The 14,245-nt window shown below is 45.9% G+C and overlaps 3 protein-coding genes across 5 annotated transcripts in view; all 3 read left to right on the top strand.

Annotated features, from left to right (window-relative positions):
• Nucleotides 1-8,433, top strand: part of DYNC1I1 (dynein cytoplasmic 1 intermediate chain 1) — a 322,553-nt gene extending 314,120 nt beyond the window's left edge. For all 3 annotated transcript variants that reach the window (XM_075827746.1, XM_075827745.1, XM_075827744.1), the window contains one exon: nt 8,059-8,433. In XM_075827746.1, coding sequence (XP_075683861.1) covers nt 8,059-8,169 — 111 coding nt within the window. In that variant the 3' untranslated portion in view covers nt 8,170-8,433. The remainder of the gene's footprint in view (nt 1-8,058) is intronic.
• A 1,331-nt stretch (nt 8,434-9,764) lies between these two features.
• On the top strand, nt 9,765-10,604 carry LOC142652622 (uncharacterized; the record flags this gene model as incomplete). Its single annotated transcript, XM_075828278.1, has 1 exon — nt 9,765-10,604. A coding segment is annotated over one exon (837 nt), but the record flags the coding sequence as incomplete, so codon positions are not given.
• On the top strand, nt 10,602-13,013 carry LOC142652621 (uncharacterized; the record flags this gene model as incomplete). Its single annotated transcript, XM_075828277.1, has 1 exon — nt 10,602-13,013. A coding segment is annotated over one exon (1,605 nt), but the record flags the coding sequence as incomplete, so codon positions are not given.
• Between the last annotated feature and the right edge of the window lie 1,232 nt (nt 13,014-14,245).

Raw genomic sequence — 14,245 nt, 5'->3', positions numbered from 1 at the left:
TGGGGATATATAGCCTAAAGCTAGAGGTGCTAGGCTGAAGATGAACCAAACTTTCAATGAATGCTCGCTGTTTGATAGATTTGGCATATACTCTGTTCCTTTCATTACACTACGGATTGCAAAATACTGATCTGAAGTATACCACCCAAACACAAAACTGGCGCACGCCAGTAAAAAATCTGGAGAATTTCACGACTCAACAAATCCACGGACATATTCTAAGTATACGACGCGACGAGCATGACACAAACCAAGTTCTTTCTGGCACACGCATGAATACATATGGCCAACAATATATGCGCCAAGAAAATAGGCACACGAAAAGACTAAATACTAAATCTGCCTCATTGTGTTTTGCTCCAGATTCTTCTACAATATGAACTGGTCAGCGGATTGTGCCCCATAACTTGGCAGCAGATATAAAGATAACAGTTTGTTATATTGAGAGGTTTTGTCCAACTATCGGGAGAATGTTTTATATACAAAATTAGTTTTTGAGGACAAAATTTTCCGATGCAGCAAAATTGCCAGGTGTTTAGGGTCAGAGAAGCCAATACTTTGCTTCCATCCCTTGCTTCGGCCATGCTTTTATTGGTACAGAGACATGATACGGCAAGGGCCCTATATCTACAGATTTGTCACACTGGTTTCTGATTCATTGACCTCCATTGACCTCCTGTAAGAGCCATTTTCAACAAACGGACAAAACTTGGACCAGTTCTGAATCTTTCCATCAGTAGTCAACCTGACCAATCATGATGCAGCAGGAGTGTAGTGCCAGATAGGGATGTGCTTCCCCCAGGGATTGCTCCATTCATCCATTAGAGGGATAAGAAAATCTACCTTTTCAAAACGTTGCACAGTGACATTCTGTAAGGGCTCATTCAGACGAGCGTGTATCTGGTCCGTGTGACGGCTGTTAAAACAACGGCTGTCACACGGACTCATGTATTTCTTTTCAACAAGTTTTATTGAGTTTTTACAACAAAGTAAGGAAATATATTGCATAAACACAAGAAAAAGGGGGGGAGATACACAATATATAATATATCGCAACTGATACAGCAATGCACTAGTCAGTATGTCAAACAGTCAGGGCGGTAATGATAAGAGCATGTAAAAAGAGGAAACAAAATTGAGAAGTAGAAAGAGGGAATGGAGAGAGGGGAACAAAAAGACAGGGAAAGGTAAAGGTGTGGTCGGCCAGAGATCTAGAGAAAAATTATTAGCAAATTGTCAAAAGGCGGTGATCATGGCACCAGGTAGGTGAGAGTAGGCGTAATTGATCCAGGGCAGCCAAAGCAACTCGAATCTGGCAATCCTATCCAATAAAATACTTGTGAGTTTTTCGTTTACAAATATTTGGTCCATTCTGGTTTTGACACCTGCAAAAATTACAGACTGCTTTTTCCAGGAGTGGGCAATAGTCATTTTGGCAGCCAATAGGATGTAAGAGAACAATTGAAATTGTGCATGCGTTAGTTCAGAGGGTTTGAGGTGGAGGAGAGCTAACTTAGGGTCTTTATGTAAAATTATACCAAACAGACTCTGAGCGAGACCAAAGACTCTGCTCCAGAATCTAACGAGTTTAGGACAGGACCACCATATGTGGAGCATGTCACCAGGCGCGGGGCATCCCCTAAAGCATGAAGCAGGGTAAGAGGGAAATGCATGTGCAATTCGGCTGGGGACCAAGTACCACCGCATCATGACTTTATATGCGGATTCTAAGATATTCGTATTGATAGAGCAATGTGAAACTGTGCTCCAGATACTACGCCACTCAGCCAGTTCCAGCGTCATCCCCAAGTCCCGGTGCCATCGGTCCACGTATGTATGAGGGGTAGGGGATGGATTGTTGAGGAGCCATTTGTATAAGAGGGATATAATCCCTCTCGAGGTTGGGCAGATGCTGCAGATTCTCTCGAACTGTGAGCAAGAGTCAGATGTATCCCTGTTGTTAAGAAGAGAAGTAATCCAGTTCTTAAGTTGTAGATATCTGAATATCTCGCCACTGGGGATCTGCTTAGAGGTCTGGAGTTCACAGAACGAGAGAATCCGAGAGTGAGTGGGCGTGAGGAGTTGGTGAACTCTAAGTATGTCATTCGACCACCACCATTTAAAGGCATAATAGTTGTCTGCGCCAGGAGAGAACAAAGGGTTGTGCCATATAGAAATAAGGGGAAGATGTGGAGAAATCAATCTACTGGAATATTTGATAGAGTCCCAGACCGTTAAAATGTGTGTAAGAGAAGGGGAGAGATGGGTAGGACGTAAGGATGGGGGCATCCAGGGCAGAGATTGTATCGGGGTGGGCGACACCTCCGGAACATCCAGGTACACCCATAGAGGCATATTTACCGAAACGTGTAAGTTAGGCAAGGATGCTATCATGGCTGCTTGATAATATTTAGAGATATTAGGAACACCCAATCCCCCGTCTGTTTTCAGCGAGCAGAGAGTGGACCTGGATATTCTAGGACGTGTGCCACGCCAGATAAACGAGGATATACGGTTCTGAAGGAGACGTAATATGTGCGGTGGGACTTTTATCGGCAGGGTTTGAAATAGGTAAAGAAGCCTGGGAAGGATGGTCATTTTAACCGCAGAAATCCGTCCAACCCAAGAGAGATAAGTGTGTTGCCATGATGTCAGAGAAGAGGTGAGGGAGCGGATCAGAGAGGGATAATTGGCAGAATATAGCTGAGCATATGAGGGGGTCAGGTGAATACCCAGATAATTTAATGAGTGTCTGGCCCATTGAAAAGGAAAATGGCTACGTATGGAGTGCAGGACTTGTTGGGAGAGATTAATATTTAATGCAATTGATTTTGTAGGGTTAATTGCTAGCCCAGAAATTGAGGCAAAATCGGATAAAGTTTTCATTAGGTTGGGAAGGGAAACAGTAGGTTGGGAGAGCATTAGTAGCATGTCATCAGCAAAAAGGGACATTTTATGTTGCATGCCCGCCACTTCCAACCCTTTGATGTTCTGATTTTGGCGTATCATCATAGCCAAGGGCTCAAGAGCCAAAATAAATAGAATGGGAGATAGCGGACATCCTTGTCTAGTGCCCCGTTCAGTAGGAAAAGGAGCAGACTGATAACCAGCATAGCAAACTTTGGCTGTAGGGTTGGAATAGAGGGCATGCACCTAGGACATAAAGTGGCGCTGGAAGCCCCACTTCCCCAAGGCAAAATCCATGTACGACCAGGATATTGTGTCGAAGGCTTTTTGAATATCGAGCGAGAGAAGCATTGAGGCCACATTTCTCCTACGAGCTACATGAATCAGAGATATAACTCTCTTGGTACAATCACTTGTCTGTCTGCCTGGGACAAAGCCAGCCTGGTCCCCATGGATAATAACGTCAAGGAAGCAGTTAATCCTAGTCGCCATAATCTTGTTCAAGAGTGATATTGGTCTGTAGTTGGTAATTTGGAGAGAGTCTTTTTGTGGTTTGGGGATCATAGCGATATGAGCATGAAGGGTTGATGGGAGAGGGGTTGTACCAGTTCTGAGGGCATTAAAGAGTTGAGTTAAATACGGGACCAGTAGTGGGGAGAGTTTTTTATAATATAAAGGAGAAAAACCGTCAGGACCAGGTGATTTGGAGGGTTTCAACTCCTTGATAGCTGCCTGAACCTCTGCTTCGGATATCTCAGCCTCCAAGGCTTCAAGGTTGGAAGGAGTGATATCCGGAAAAGTCAGGTCTGCAAATAAGCCTTCAGCCCTCAAGGAGTCAAATAATGGGGGGGAGGAGTATAAGTTGGAGAGGAAATTTTGAAATAGGGAAGTGATGTTATTGGGGTCCGCTGTAACATTACCTGTGGAAGTTCGTAATCTAATAGGCTCCCTTGGCGACACAGGGACCCTCAATTGACGGGCCAGGAGTTTACCCGGTTTATTACTTTGCGAGTAGTATCGCTGTTTGGACCATCTGAGTTTGCGTTCTACCTGCTCCGTCAATAGAAGGTCCAGTTCCAACCTAGTAGCATCTACCGAGGTTTTATTAGCGATCGAGGGGTTCTGTTTCCAAGTATGTTCCTTTTGTTCTAACACGCGGTATAACTCCGCGATTTTTCGTTCTCTATTTTTCTTTTTAAATGAGCCTAGTCGAATGAGAGCTCCCCGCAATGTGGCTTTATGCGCCTCCCACAATATAATCGGGGAGGACGTGGAACCCACATTCAGGTCAAAATAGTCCTTTACCGCCGCTTCCACTTGCGCGAAAGTATCTTTAGAGGACAAAAGGGAGTCATTCAGACGCCAGTTAAAGGAGAGCCCCCGTGGGACTAGGGAAGAAAAGGAAACTTCCACTGGGTTATGATCAGACCAAGGTGTGCTTAATATCTTAGCTGAGGAGCATAGTGGTAGAGATCTTTGAGATGTAAATATGTGGTCAATACGGCTAAACGAGGAATGAGGGCAGGAATAGAAAGTAAAGTCTTTTGTGGTGGGGTGGAGTTCACGCCAGAGATCTTGAAGGTCATGTAGGTGCAACATATCCCTCAACTCAGAGGAAGATGTGTGGGATGTGGATGGATTGGGGGTCGGGGATTTATCCACTGAAGGATTGATTACCAGATTCGAGTCACCCATAACCACCAGAAGACCCCGTCGGTTAGCGTCGACCAGCTTAAATAGGTGGGAAAAAAACCCTGTTTGAAAGTCATTAGGACCATAATAACCTACTAGGGTCACTTCTACATCAAATAGTGTGCCAACTAAAATCACATAGCGTCCAGTGGGATCAATAATTTCTGTGTTGCAAATAAAAGGGAGATTCTTTCTGAAGGCAATAACTACTCCTCGCCGTTTTTCGTGAGCGTATGCGCCATAAAAAACGGGGAAGTGCGCGCTTAGATATTGTGGTTTAGACGTGGCAGAAAATCTAGTTTCCTGGAGGCAAACTATATCGGCATGGCTAGCTTTGTAGAAATGAAAAGCCTTCGAGCGTTTGTGTGGGGAGTTGAAACCCTGGACATTGTGAGAGATTATTTTCAAAGCAGGAGGGGCCATGAGAGTGGTTTAATGATCCGACGAAGAGTTCTGACCGACAGGGGGAGAAGGAGAGAGGGGAAGGTAAGAGAGGGGAGGGAGAGACAGACTAAATAAAAAGGGATATAGAAAGAACTATGCACATAGACATCGAGAAGTGGAAAATGCCCAAAACACGGCATAGAGAAGTGGATAGCAGTACGGGTAATACTACTTGTAGAACCAGGGGGTCGCCAGCACCTGGGCACAAAGGTGTGGTAACAACATTTTGTTGGGGTGAACTCAAAAATGTAGCAGAGGTAAAGTAAGGGGAATAAAACGTAAGTATATTGACAGCAAATGTAAAGCAGAGTTAACCGATCCCACACAAAATGGAACGGCGGCAGGCTTGGTGTGTCCCATTACTTGTATACAGAAACAAAGACAGTGTTGTGAAGCGGCATATTAAAGCACAGTGTATGAAACAACATCTCGAGCCGGGAAACAGCACGCCCGACACCCGCCACCCCCAATGAGAGGCAGGGGGCACCCGGCAGGCCGGTCCACGGCCCGAGAGAAGTATGCCGCAACATCCAGCTGCAATACAGAATAGGAGGCAGTTGAAATGTATGTCCAGCAGGCCATGCATGCAGTGCCGCCATGAGGTAAGGCAAAACATGCATAGCAGGCCAGACCAAAAATCCATAAATGTGTAAGTGGAAAATGAGTGCGGGCAATGCCAGAAATACTTTGTATGTAGGGAACAGCATAGAAATCAAACACAACAAGACAAAACGTCTAATGAGTTTAACTGCCCGTTGCAGAGATCAGTCTCCATCATAGACAGACCATTGCAAGTGAGGCAGAGTAACAATCCAAGGTTATTGGAAACAAAAAGGTGGACGGTCAGACCACTACACAGGAGGATTCCAAGCAAAAAGTACTCATCCATCAGGCGGGGTCGTCACGAACATCGGGTATGGCACCAGATCTCCCAGGTGGTCTGCGTGGAGGAACTTTCTCCCAGATGGGGCGAAGAGTAGGTCTGTCGCGGCGCACCTGAAACAGTTGACTCGGTCTGTCAGCCTCCACAGGTAAAAGTTGCAGGGTGACCAAAAGTTGCTTGAGGTCGTCGGCTGAGTTGGCGGAGTAGAGCTTATTATCCACAGAAAATTGGAGCTTGAAAGGGTATCCCCAGCGGTATCTAATCTGACGATGTTGTAAGACGGCCAGCAGGGGTTTCATGTTCCGCCGCTTTTGGATGGTGATCGGGGAAAGATCGGCGAAGATTTGGTATTCGTGACCCTGGAACAGCAGGGATGAAGCAGCTCTGGCTTTTTGAGACAGGGTTTCTTTAGTAGCATAATAGGTAAGTTTCACCACTATATCCCGTGGCCTACCATCTTGACGTTTGGGACCGAGCGATCTGTGGACCCGATCCATCTACAATCTGTCTATAGGGAGGCCTGGCGCCAATTCCTGGAACAGGGCAGTAACCGAGGAGTTAAGATCTTCGTAGGTTTCAGGTAAACCTCTAATTCGAAGGTTTCCCCGCTGCGCACGGTTTTCAAAATCCTCTAGTCGGAGCATAGTGGAATCCAAATCTGCCCTCAGGGAATCGAATTCAGCATCGTGCGCATTTAAGACTTCTATGGTGTCATCCATTTTAGTCTCCAGGACATTTGTCCGGGCTCCCAGCTCCCGTATCTCCCGAGTAAGATCCCTGGACAGCTTAGAAGCTGTAAGTTGTAGTTCCTGCTGTAGAAGCTGCTTAAATTTTAGAAGCAGGGAGGCATCTCTGGTAGTGAATTGTGGATCGGGTTGCTGGGACCCGTCCTCTTGCGAGTCTGCAATGAGCTCGGGTGAGGCCCGTATCTCATCCTCGGAGCCTGCCGACATGGCGGGAGAAGTTGCGCTCTCAGGCGTGGGGGCAGGGACGGAGGACTCCGGCGGTTTTAAGTCCTTTCGCCCCACTAAATTCTTCCGGACCATGAACAAACTGAGCAGGGGGTCGTCTGGGGGAGAAAGTGGGGTGTGATAGCGAGATAGTTCACCTCAAAAGTTAGCGTCTGATAGCTGTTGTGCCCAGGAGTCGCGGAGCTACCTCAGCATGCGGCCATCTTGGTTAGCAGCTCGCGAGCGCCCCCCGGACTCATGTATTTCAATGGGGCTGTTCACACGACCGTTGTTTAAACGGAGTGTGTAAAGGGTACGTGATAAAATAGGACATGTCCTATTTTACTGTCCCTCCACATCCCCCCATAGACTCTAGTCTATGGGGAAATCCGTGACAGCGTGTCCCGCACGAGTGCACCTTGGGCGTGAAAAATTTCAGTTTTTCACATCCGAGGTTGCCGAGGCTTGTCTGAATGTAGCCTTAGGGCTTATTCAGATGAACGTATAATAATACATCCGTGCAACGCGCGTGATTTTCACACGCCTCGCACGGACCTATGTTAGTCAATGGGGCCGTTCAGACAGTCCGTGATTTTCACACAGCGTGTGTCCGCTGTGTAAAACTCACGACATGTCCTGTACTTGTGCGTTTTTCGCGCGTCACGCACCCATTGAAGTCAATAGGTGCGTGAAAATCACGCGCAGCACACGGAAGCACGTGATTCGCGCAACAGCAGTAAAAACTATGAATGAAAACATACAGTGTCATAATGATGACGGCTGCGCGAAAATCACGCAGCCACGCATCATACGCTGCTGACACACGGAGCTGTTATGGACCTTTTGCATTGTTTTTTGAGCGTGCAAAACGCACACGCTCGTGTGAATCCGGCCTTAGGAGAACTTGTTACATAACTTGTACAGGGTTAGAAACAGGTAGACAAATAAGCTGTCCCCTCCCCAGACAGAGAGAAGCAGCTGAAGCTTCTGGCAAAAAAAAAATATATATAAAAAAAAAAATCATAGTACGGTTTAAAAGGTAAATAAATGTAGTAATTTATACGTTATTGGTGATGACATGCCTAACGGAGCACATTGAGGAATTCTTTAAAATGTCAGACGTATGTAGCTCTTGCCTTTTTATCTCACAAACCGGCTTTCCCTTTCTTTCTCTCTCTGCAGGTTGCTGTACCACACAGTGATGAATGGGGCCGGCTTGCCCATACTTTGGTTGAGATCCGCGCCAACCGAGGCGACGGGGAAGAAGAAGAAGCTGTAGAACTGTCAACCTGATTGACCAATGTATGCCACAACCAGCACAGTGTTTATCTGTAACTGAATGTACCAACATCTCGATTATTTTTTGCTGTGATCTTTCAAAGTGCCGCCAGTCGCTCTACACCTTCAGCTTCTTGTTTAAACAGGGCCCAGCCCAGCCAAGACATCCTGTCTTCTCTCTATATTGTGCAGACAATCTACACTCTTGTCTACTGTCCTTCCCTGGTCTACAAATATTTCACTGTGTGCCAGTATTTTAATTAAATGAAGTATATCAGAGCCAGTACTTCAGTTATTCCTGGATGAAAAAAAAAATAAAAAAAAAAATATATATATATTCATTCACAGAGAATTGGATCATAAGCTGGTTCGTCAGGCCGGAATTCTTATGTAACATGGCGATAGTGGCCAGAAAGCACAATATGGCTGGCAATTGTGGGCAACAAAATGGGAGAAAATAGAAAAATTTGTTTACATTTTCCAAGAGCAATTCTCAGAAATTAGTAAATGAAGACTTTTTTTCCAACTCATTCAGATCTACTTTCTTTCTGGTAGGGGGCAGCACTGAAGTAGTTACTCCTAGTATGATCGAATTGTTTTTACTTATTTTGTCAGGACAACAGGTTGACAACCGCTTATGTCAGCCAGAAATATGCACAGGGCACTTGTCAATTCCCTTCCCCCACAGTTAGCAGTTCATACAAAGTGCATTACTCAGAATCTTGGCTCATCCTCGAGGCTGGAGCTAGGCCTAGATTTTTTTTTTGTACTGAGCGATAAATTCCTCTCCATATGAATGCATTAGACTAGGACTGCACACTATTTCGCTCACCACAAAAAAATCCTGTGGATAGATAATAGTAGATTCTTAGAAAACCCCTTTAAAGTAATTCCCATTAGGCTGGTGCAAGAACTAGGCTTTTAAGTTACTCACTAAAAAAATTAAATTGCAAACCCCGCAGTAGGGAGGGGCTTGAATGGAGCGGCAGTCGAACATGCACCCGCCACTTCATTGAATGTCTATAGGACTGCCAGAAACTGTTTCTATAATTCTTATAGACCTTAAATTGAGCTTGAGCGCCTCTCTATTCAAGGCATCCTCACTGCTCGACCGCAGTGTTTTCACATTCGATAAGTGTTTCAGCGATCAGACAAATTATCACCGATCCTGTGGAGGTAATTGTCGATTCTGGGAATACCCCTTTAAAAAGGATTCTCCACATTGGACAATGCCTACTTGTTAAAAGGGTGTCCTTGATAATAAGATGATCCCCCTGGAAAACCCAGAAATGAGCGGTTATCTGTACAGAAAGTGTTACATTTCCCTGCAGCGCCGCCACAGTGCCCATTTAGATCAATAGGCTGTGTGAGGAATGAGAGAGAGCGAGAGAGAAAGGAGAGAGGAACGAGAGATGGGGAGAGAGGAACGAGAGAGAGGGAGAGAGAGGAACGAGAGAGGGGGAGAGAGGAACGAGAGAGAGGGAGAGAGGAACGAGAGAGAGGGAGAGAGGAACGAGAGAGAGGGAGAGAGGAACGAGAGAGAGGGAGAGAGGAACGAGAGAGAGGGAGAGAGGAACGAGAGAGAGGGAGAAAGAAAAGAGGAATGAGAGAGAGAGGAACGAGAGAGAGAGAAAGGAGAGAGGAACGAGAGCGAGAGAAAGGAGAGAGGAACGCGAGAGAGAGAGAGAGAAAGGAGAGAGGTACGAGAGAGAGAAAGGAGAGAGGAACGAGAGAGAGAGAAAAGAGAGGAACGAGAGAGGAACGAGAGAGAAAGGAGAGAGGAACGAGAGAGAAAGGAGAGAGGAACGAGAGAGAGAGAAAAGAGAGAGGAACGAGAGAGAGAAAGGAGAGAGGTACGAGAAGAGAAAGGAGAGAGGAACAAGAGAGAGAGAGAGAGGTACGAGAGAGAGAGAGAAAGGAGAGAGGTACGAGAGAGAGAAAGGAGAGAGGTACGAGAGAGAGAAAGGAGAGAGGAACGAGAGAGAAAGGGGAGAGGAACGAGAGAGAAAGGGGAGAGGAACGAGAGAGAGAGAGAGAGAAAGGGGAGAGGAACGAGAGAGAGAGAGAGGAGAGAGGAACGAGAGAGAGAGAAAGGAGAGAGGAACGAGAGAGAGAGAAAGGAGAGAGGAACGAGAGAGAGAGGAACGAGAGAGAAAGGAGAGAGGAACGAGAGAGAAAGGAGAGAGGAACGAGAGAGAGAAAGGAGAGGAACGAGAGAGAGAGAGAAAGGAGAGAGGAACGAGAGAGGAACGAGAGAGAAAGGAGAGAGGAGCGAGAGAGAGAAAGGAGAGAGGAACGAGAGAGAGAGAAAGGAGAGGTACGAGATAGAGAAAGGAGAGAGGAACGAGAGAGAGAGAAAGGAGAAAGGTACGAGAGAGAGAAAGGAGAGAGGAACGAGAGAGAGAGAGAAAGGGGAGAGGAACGAGAGAGGAACGAGAGAGAGATAGGAGAGAGGAAAGAGAGAAAGGAGAGAGAGAGAGAAAGGAGAGAGGAAAGAGAGAGAGAAAGGAGAGAGGAAAGAGAGAGAAAGGAGAGAGGAACGAGAGAGGGAGAGAGAGAAAAGAGAGAGGTACAAGAGAGAGAGAGAGAAAGGAGAGAGGTACGATAGAGAAAATGGAGAGGAACGAGAGAGAGAGAGAGAGAGAGAAAGGGGAGAGGAACGAGAGAGAGAGGAGAGAGGAAAGAGAGAGAGAGAGAAAGAAAGGAGAGAGGAACGAGAGAGAGAGAGAGAGGAACGAGAGAGAAAGGAGAGAGGAACGAGAGAGAGAGAAAGGAGAGAGGAACGAGAGAGAGAAAGGAGAGGAACGAGAGAGAGAGAAAGGAGAGAGGAACGAGAGAGGAGCGAGAGAGAGAAAGGAGAGAGGAACGAGAGAGAGAGAAAGGAGAGGTACGAGATAGAGAAAGGAGAGAGGAACGAGAGAAAGGAGAGAGGAACGAGAGAAAGGAGAAAGGTACGAGAGAGAGAAAGGAGAGAGGAACGAGAGAGAGAGAGAAAGGGGAGAGGAACGAGAGAGAGAGAGAGAAAGGAGAGAGGAACGAGAGAGAGAAAGGAGAGAGGAAAGAGAGAGAAAGGAGAGAGAGAGAAAGGAGAGAGGAAAGAGAGAGAAAGGAGAGAGGAAAGAGAGAGAGAGAGAAAGGAGAGAGGAACGAGAGAGAGAGAAAGGAGAGAGGAACGAGAGAGAGAAAGGAGAGAGGAAAGAGAGAGAAAGGAGAGAGAGAGAAAGGAGAGAGGAAAGAGAGAGAAAGGAGAGAGGAAAGAGAGAGAGAGAGAAAGGAGAGAGGAACGAGAGAGGGAGAGAGAGAAAAGAGAGAGGTACAAGAGAGAGAGAGAGAAAGGAGAGAGGTATGAGAGAGAGAAAGGAGAGAGGAACGATAGAGAGAGAGAGAAAGGGGAGAGGAACGAGAGAGAGAGAGAGAAAGGAGAGAGGAACGAGAGAGAGAGAAAGGAGAGAGGAACGAGAGAGAGAGAGAGAGGAACGAGAGAGAGAGAGAGAGAGGAACGAGAGAGAGAGAAAGGAGAGAGGAACGAGAGAGAGAGAAAGGAGAGAGGAACGAGTGAGAGAGAAAGGAGCGAGGAACGAGAGAGGAACAAGAGAGAAAGGAGAGAGGAAAGCGAGAGAGAGAAAGGAGAGAGGAACGAGAGAGAGAGAAAGGAGAGAGGAAAGAGAGAAAGGAGAGAGGAACAAGAGAGAGAGAGAGAGAGAGAGAAAGGAGAGAGGAGCGAGAGAAAGGAGAGAGAGAAAGAAAAGAGGTACGAGAGAGAGAAAGGAGAGAGGAACGAGACAGAGAGAGAGAGAGAGAGAAAGGAGAGAGGAACGAGAGAGAGAAAGGAGAGAGGAACGAGAGAAAGGAGAGAGGAACGAGAGAAAGGAGAGAGGAACGAGAGAGAGAGAGAAAGGAGAGAGAGAGAGAAAGGAGAGAGGAACGAGAGAAAGGAGAGAGGAACGAGAGAAAGGAGAGAGAGAGAGAGAGAGAGAAAAAGGAGAGGGAGAGAGACTCTTTATAACCACACTCCACTCGAGAGGAGGATCCTGACAGAGGACCCCGTCTAATAACTGAGAATTCCCTCATGGGGACAAACCCTTTAAATAAAATATAATTTTCTGGGATGTTAACAGAACCACAGGTATTATTATCAATGGTAACTAGAATTCTTCAGTTTTACTAATCGGTGTTGAAAGTAAATCTATATTCTCAATGTTTGCTGGTAATTAAAAAAAACAAAAACATAGAACGGGGGCAAAAAGTTATTTTAAGGGTCATGTCCCCAGTGGCCCAAAATGGAATTACAGAGTGTGTCTCAAACTTGATGGTGCTAAACTTACTCTCCCGGAGCCCAAGCGCCACTGTCTGATCGGTGATCTTAAAAGACACAGGTCCCAATAGAATACATACCCTACCTTAAGGGATCCCTAAAATTGATTATCCAGCTCCATGTGAAAATTGGTCTCACGATGTATCATGAAAAAGCCAAACAGCCTTCCCCTGTACTCTGTGTTCATCCACAAAGCCCAACACCTACAAATGGAGGCAGTGCAGGGGCCTGCAGATTCCAGCTGTTTTAGAACTACAGGGCCCATCATGCTCTGGCACTAGGAACAGCTGTAGAGCGCTAGCTGGCCTACCTCTGGCCCATGAATTCATGCCTAGCACAGTTATATTAAATCCATTCAGTGCGAGATATGATTGTATACAGATGTGGTTTCCTGAAATTGGACCAGGCTGAAGATCTCAGATGTGGTCTCTCACTTGGGTTTCTTGAACTCTATATTCATGATCTACAGTAATAACGCTGCGTCGTATTTATTGCGGTCGGCTTCATGGAACTTATTTATTTGCAATAATTATAATAAACGATTCTTTACCATGAACATAACGAGACCGGCCTTATCTGTAATCTGCTGCAAAGACGATATAATACCCCAAAAAAGGGATTTACAATAGGCTGTTTGTACAAGGACTAGGAAGTTAAAGGGAATAGGCTTTCAAATAGCAATTACTTGAGAGCATTGGAGCTATATTTCTTGAACCGTTGGGCGCAGTTGATTTCATGGAAGGTTATATTAACAGATTGTGGTCCAAGAACGACACCGGAGAGACCCATAAAACATAGTAAAGAAATGCCTTACAGATCTGACGTTTCCTTCGTAGGATAATATACGAGGCCTGGATGGTTTTTTAGCCTAACGCACAAAAGAACAGTTCATATACCACATCAGCGAGAGACAGAAACGTCACACTTCAGCTTGTAGAATACTTAGAACGGCCAAACTTCACTAATCAGAAGAAGATTAATGTCCTACTGACCCGCGGCTCCTCGTCTGTAGCGGGAGCTTTGGAGAGATGGAGTTATTTTCATGCATTATTAACATTTTTAGGTTAACTTCACGGGTAAAACGTGGATTTTAGGAAGTGGTCAAAAAAGGTCATGTTTAGTTTCTCGGCAAGGTGTTTAACGCAACAAAAACAGTAGGGACAAGCTAGGGAAGATCAGAACTGAAATGGGACTAGGGTAGTGGGCAGTGCCATCTCGGACGTGAAAAACGTTGTGTGAATAAGGCGTAAGACTCACTTTTCGGTCAATTGTGCTCAAATGTTTCAGCGCCGAATAATCGAAACACATTTTTCTAATCTAAATTTGGGTGCATCTTATCTACAGAATCTTAGAATTGGGGCAAATCAATTATTAAAACGGTGTACCAGGTTCACATCTGGATTTCGAAATGCTTGTCCAGCACAGCTCTCGATAGTGGAAGACCAAAGGAGTGTCCTGATCTTGTGAAACAACAGACAGTGTGGACATCCATCATCACGAGTGCCTCGGTATGCCTTGAATATACTTTCGGGCTCAAACAGCTGATAGGGGAGCTCCCAGATGTATTTGCTGTATAGTACACGTGAAGCAGGTGACATTGGCAGAGCACCCTAGTCCTGTGGAGTCCAATGTAGTGACCTGCTATGATGAGGACTAACACCACCTCAGATATTTGGCCACCTTTAGTCAGAAGTGGAGAGATGAATACAAGATTTCAATACGGATGATATATTGGAAGTAGTCTGACAGCAGGTGTCTCAATGACGGGGTTTCTTG

The sequence above is a fragment of the Rhinoderma darwinii genome, chromosome 5 (assembly GCF_050947455.1).
Source record: "Rhinoderma darwinii isolate aRhiDar2 chromosome 5, aRhiDar2.hap1, whole genome shotgun sequence".
NCBI lineage: Eukaryota > Metazoa > Chordata > Amphibia > Anura > Rhinodermatidae > Rhinoderma > Rhinoderma darwinii.
This window is presented reverse-complemented; position numbering and strand designations above follow the sequence as displayed.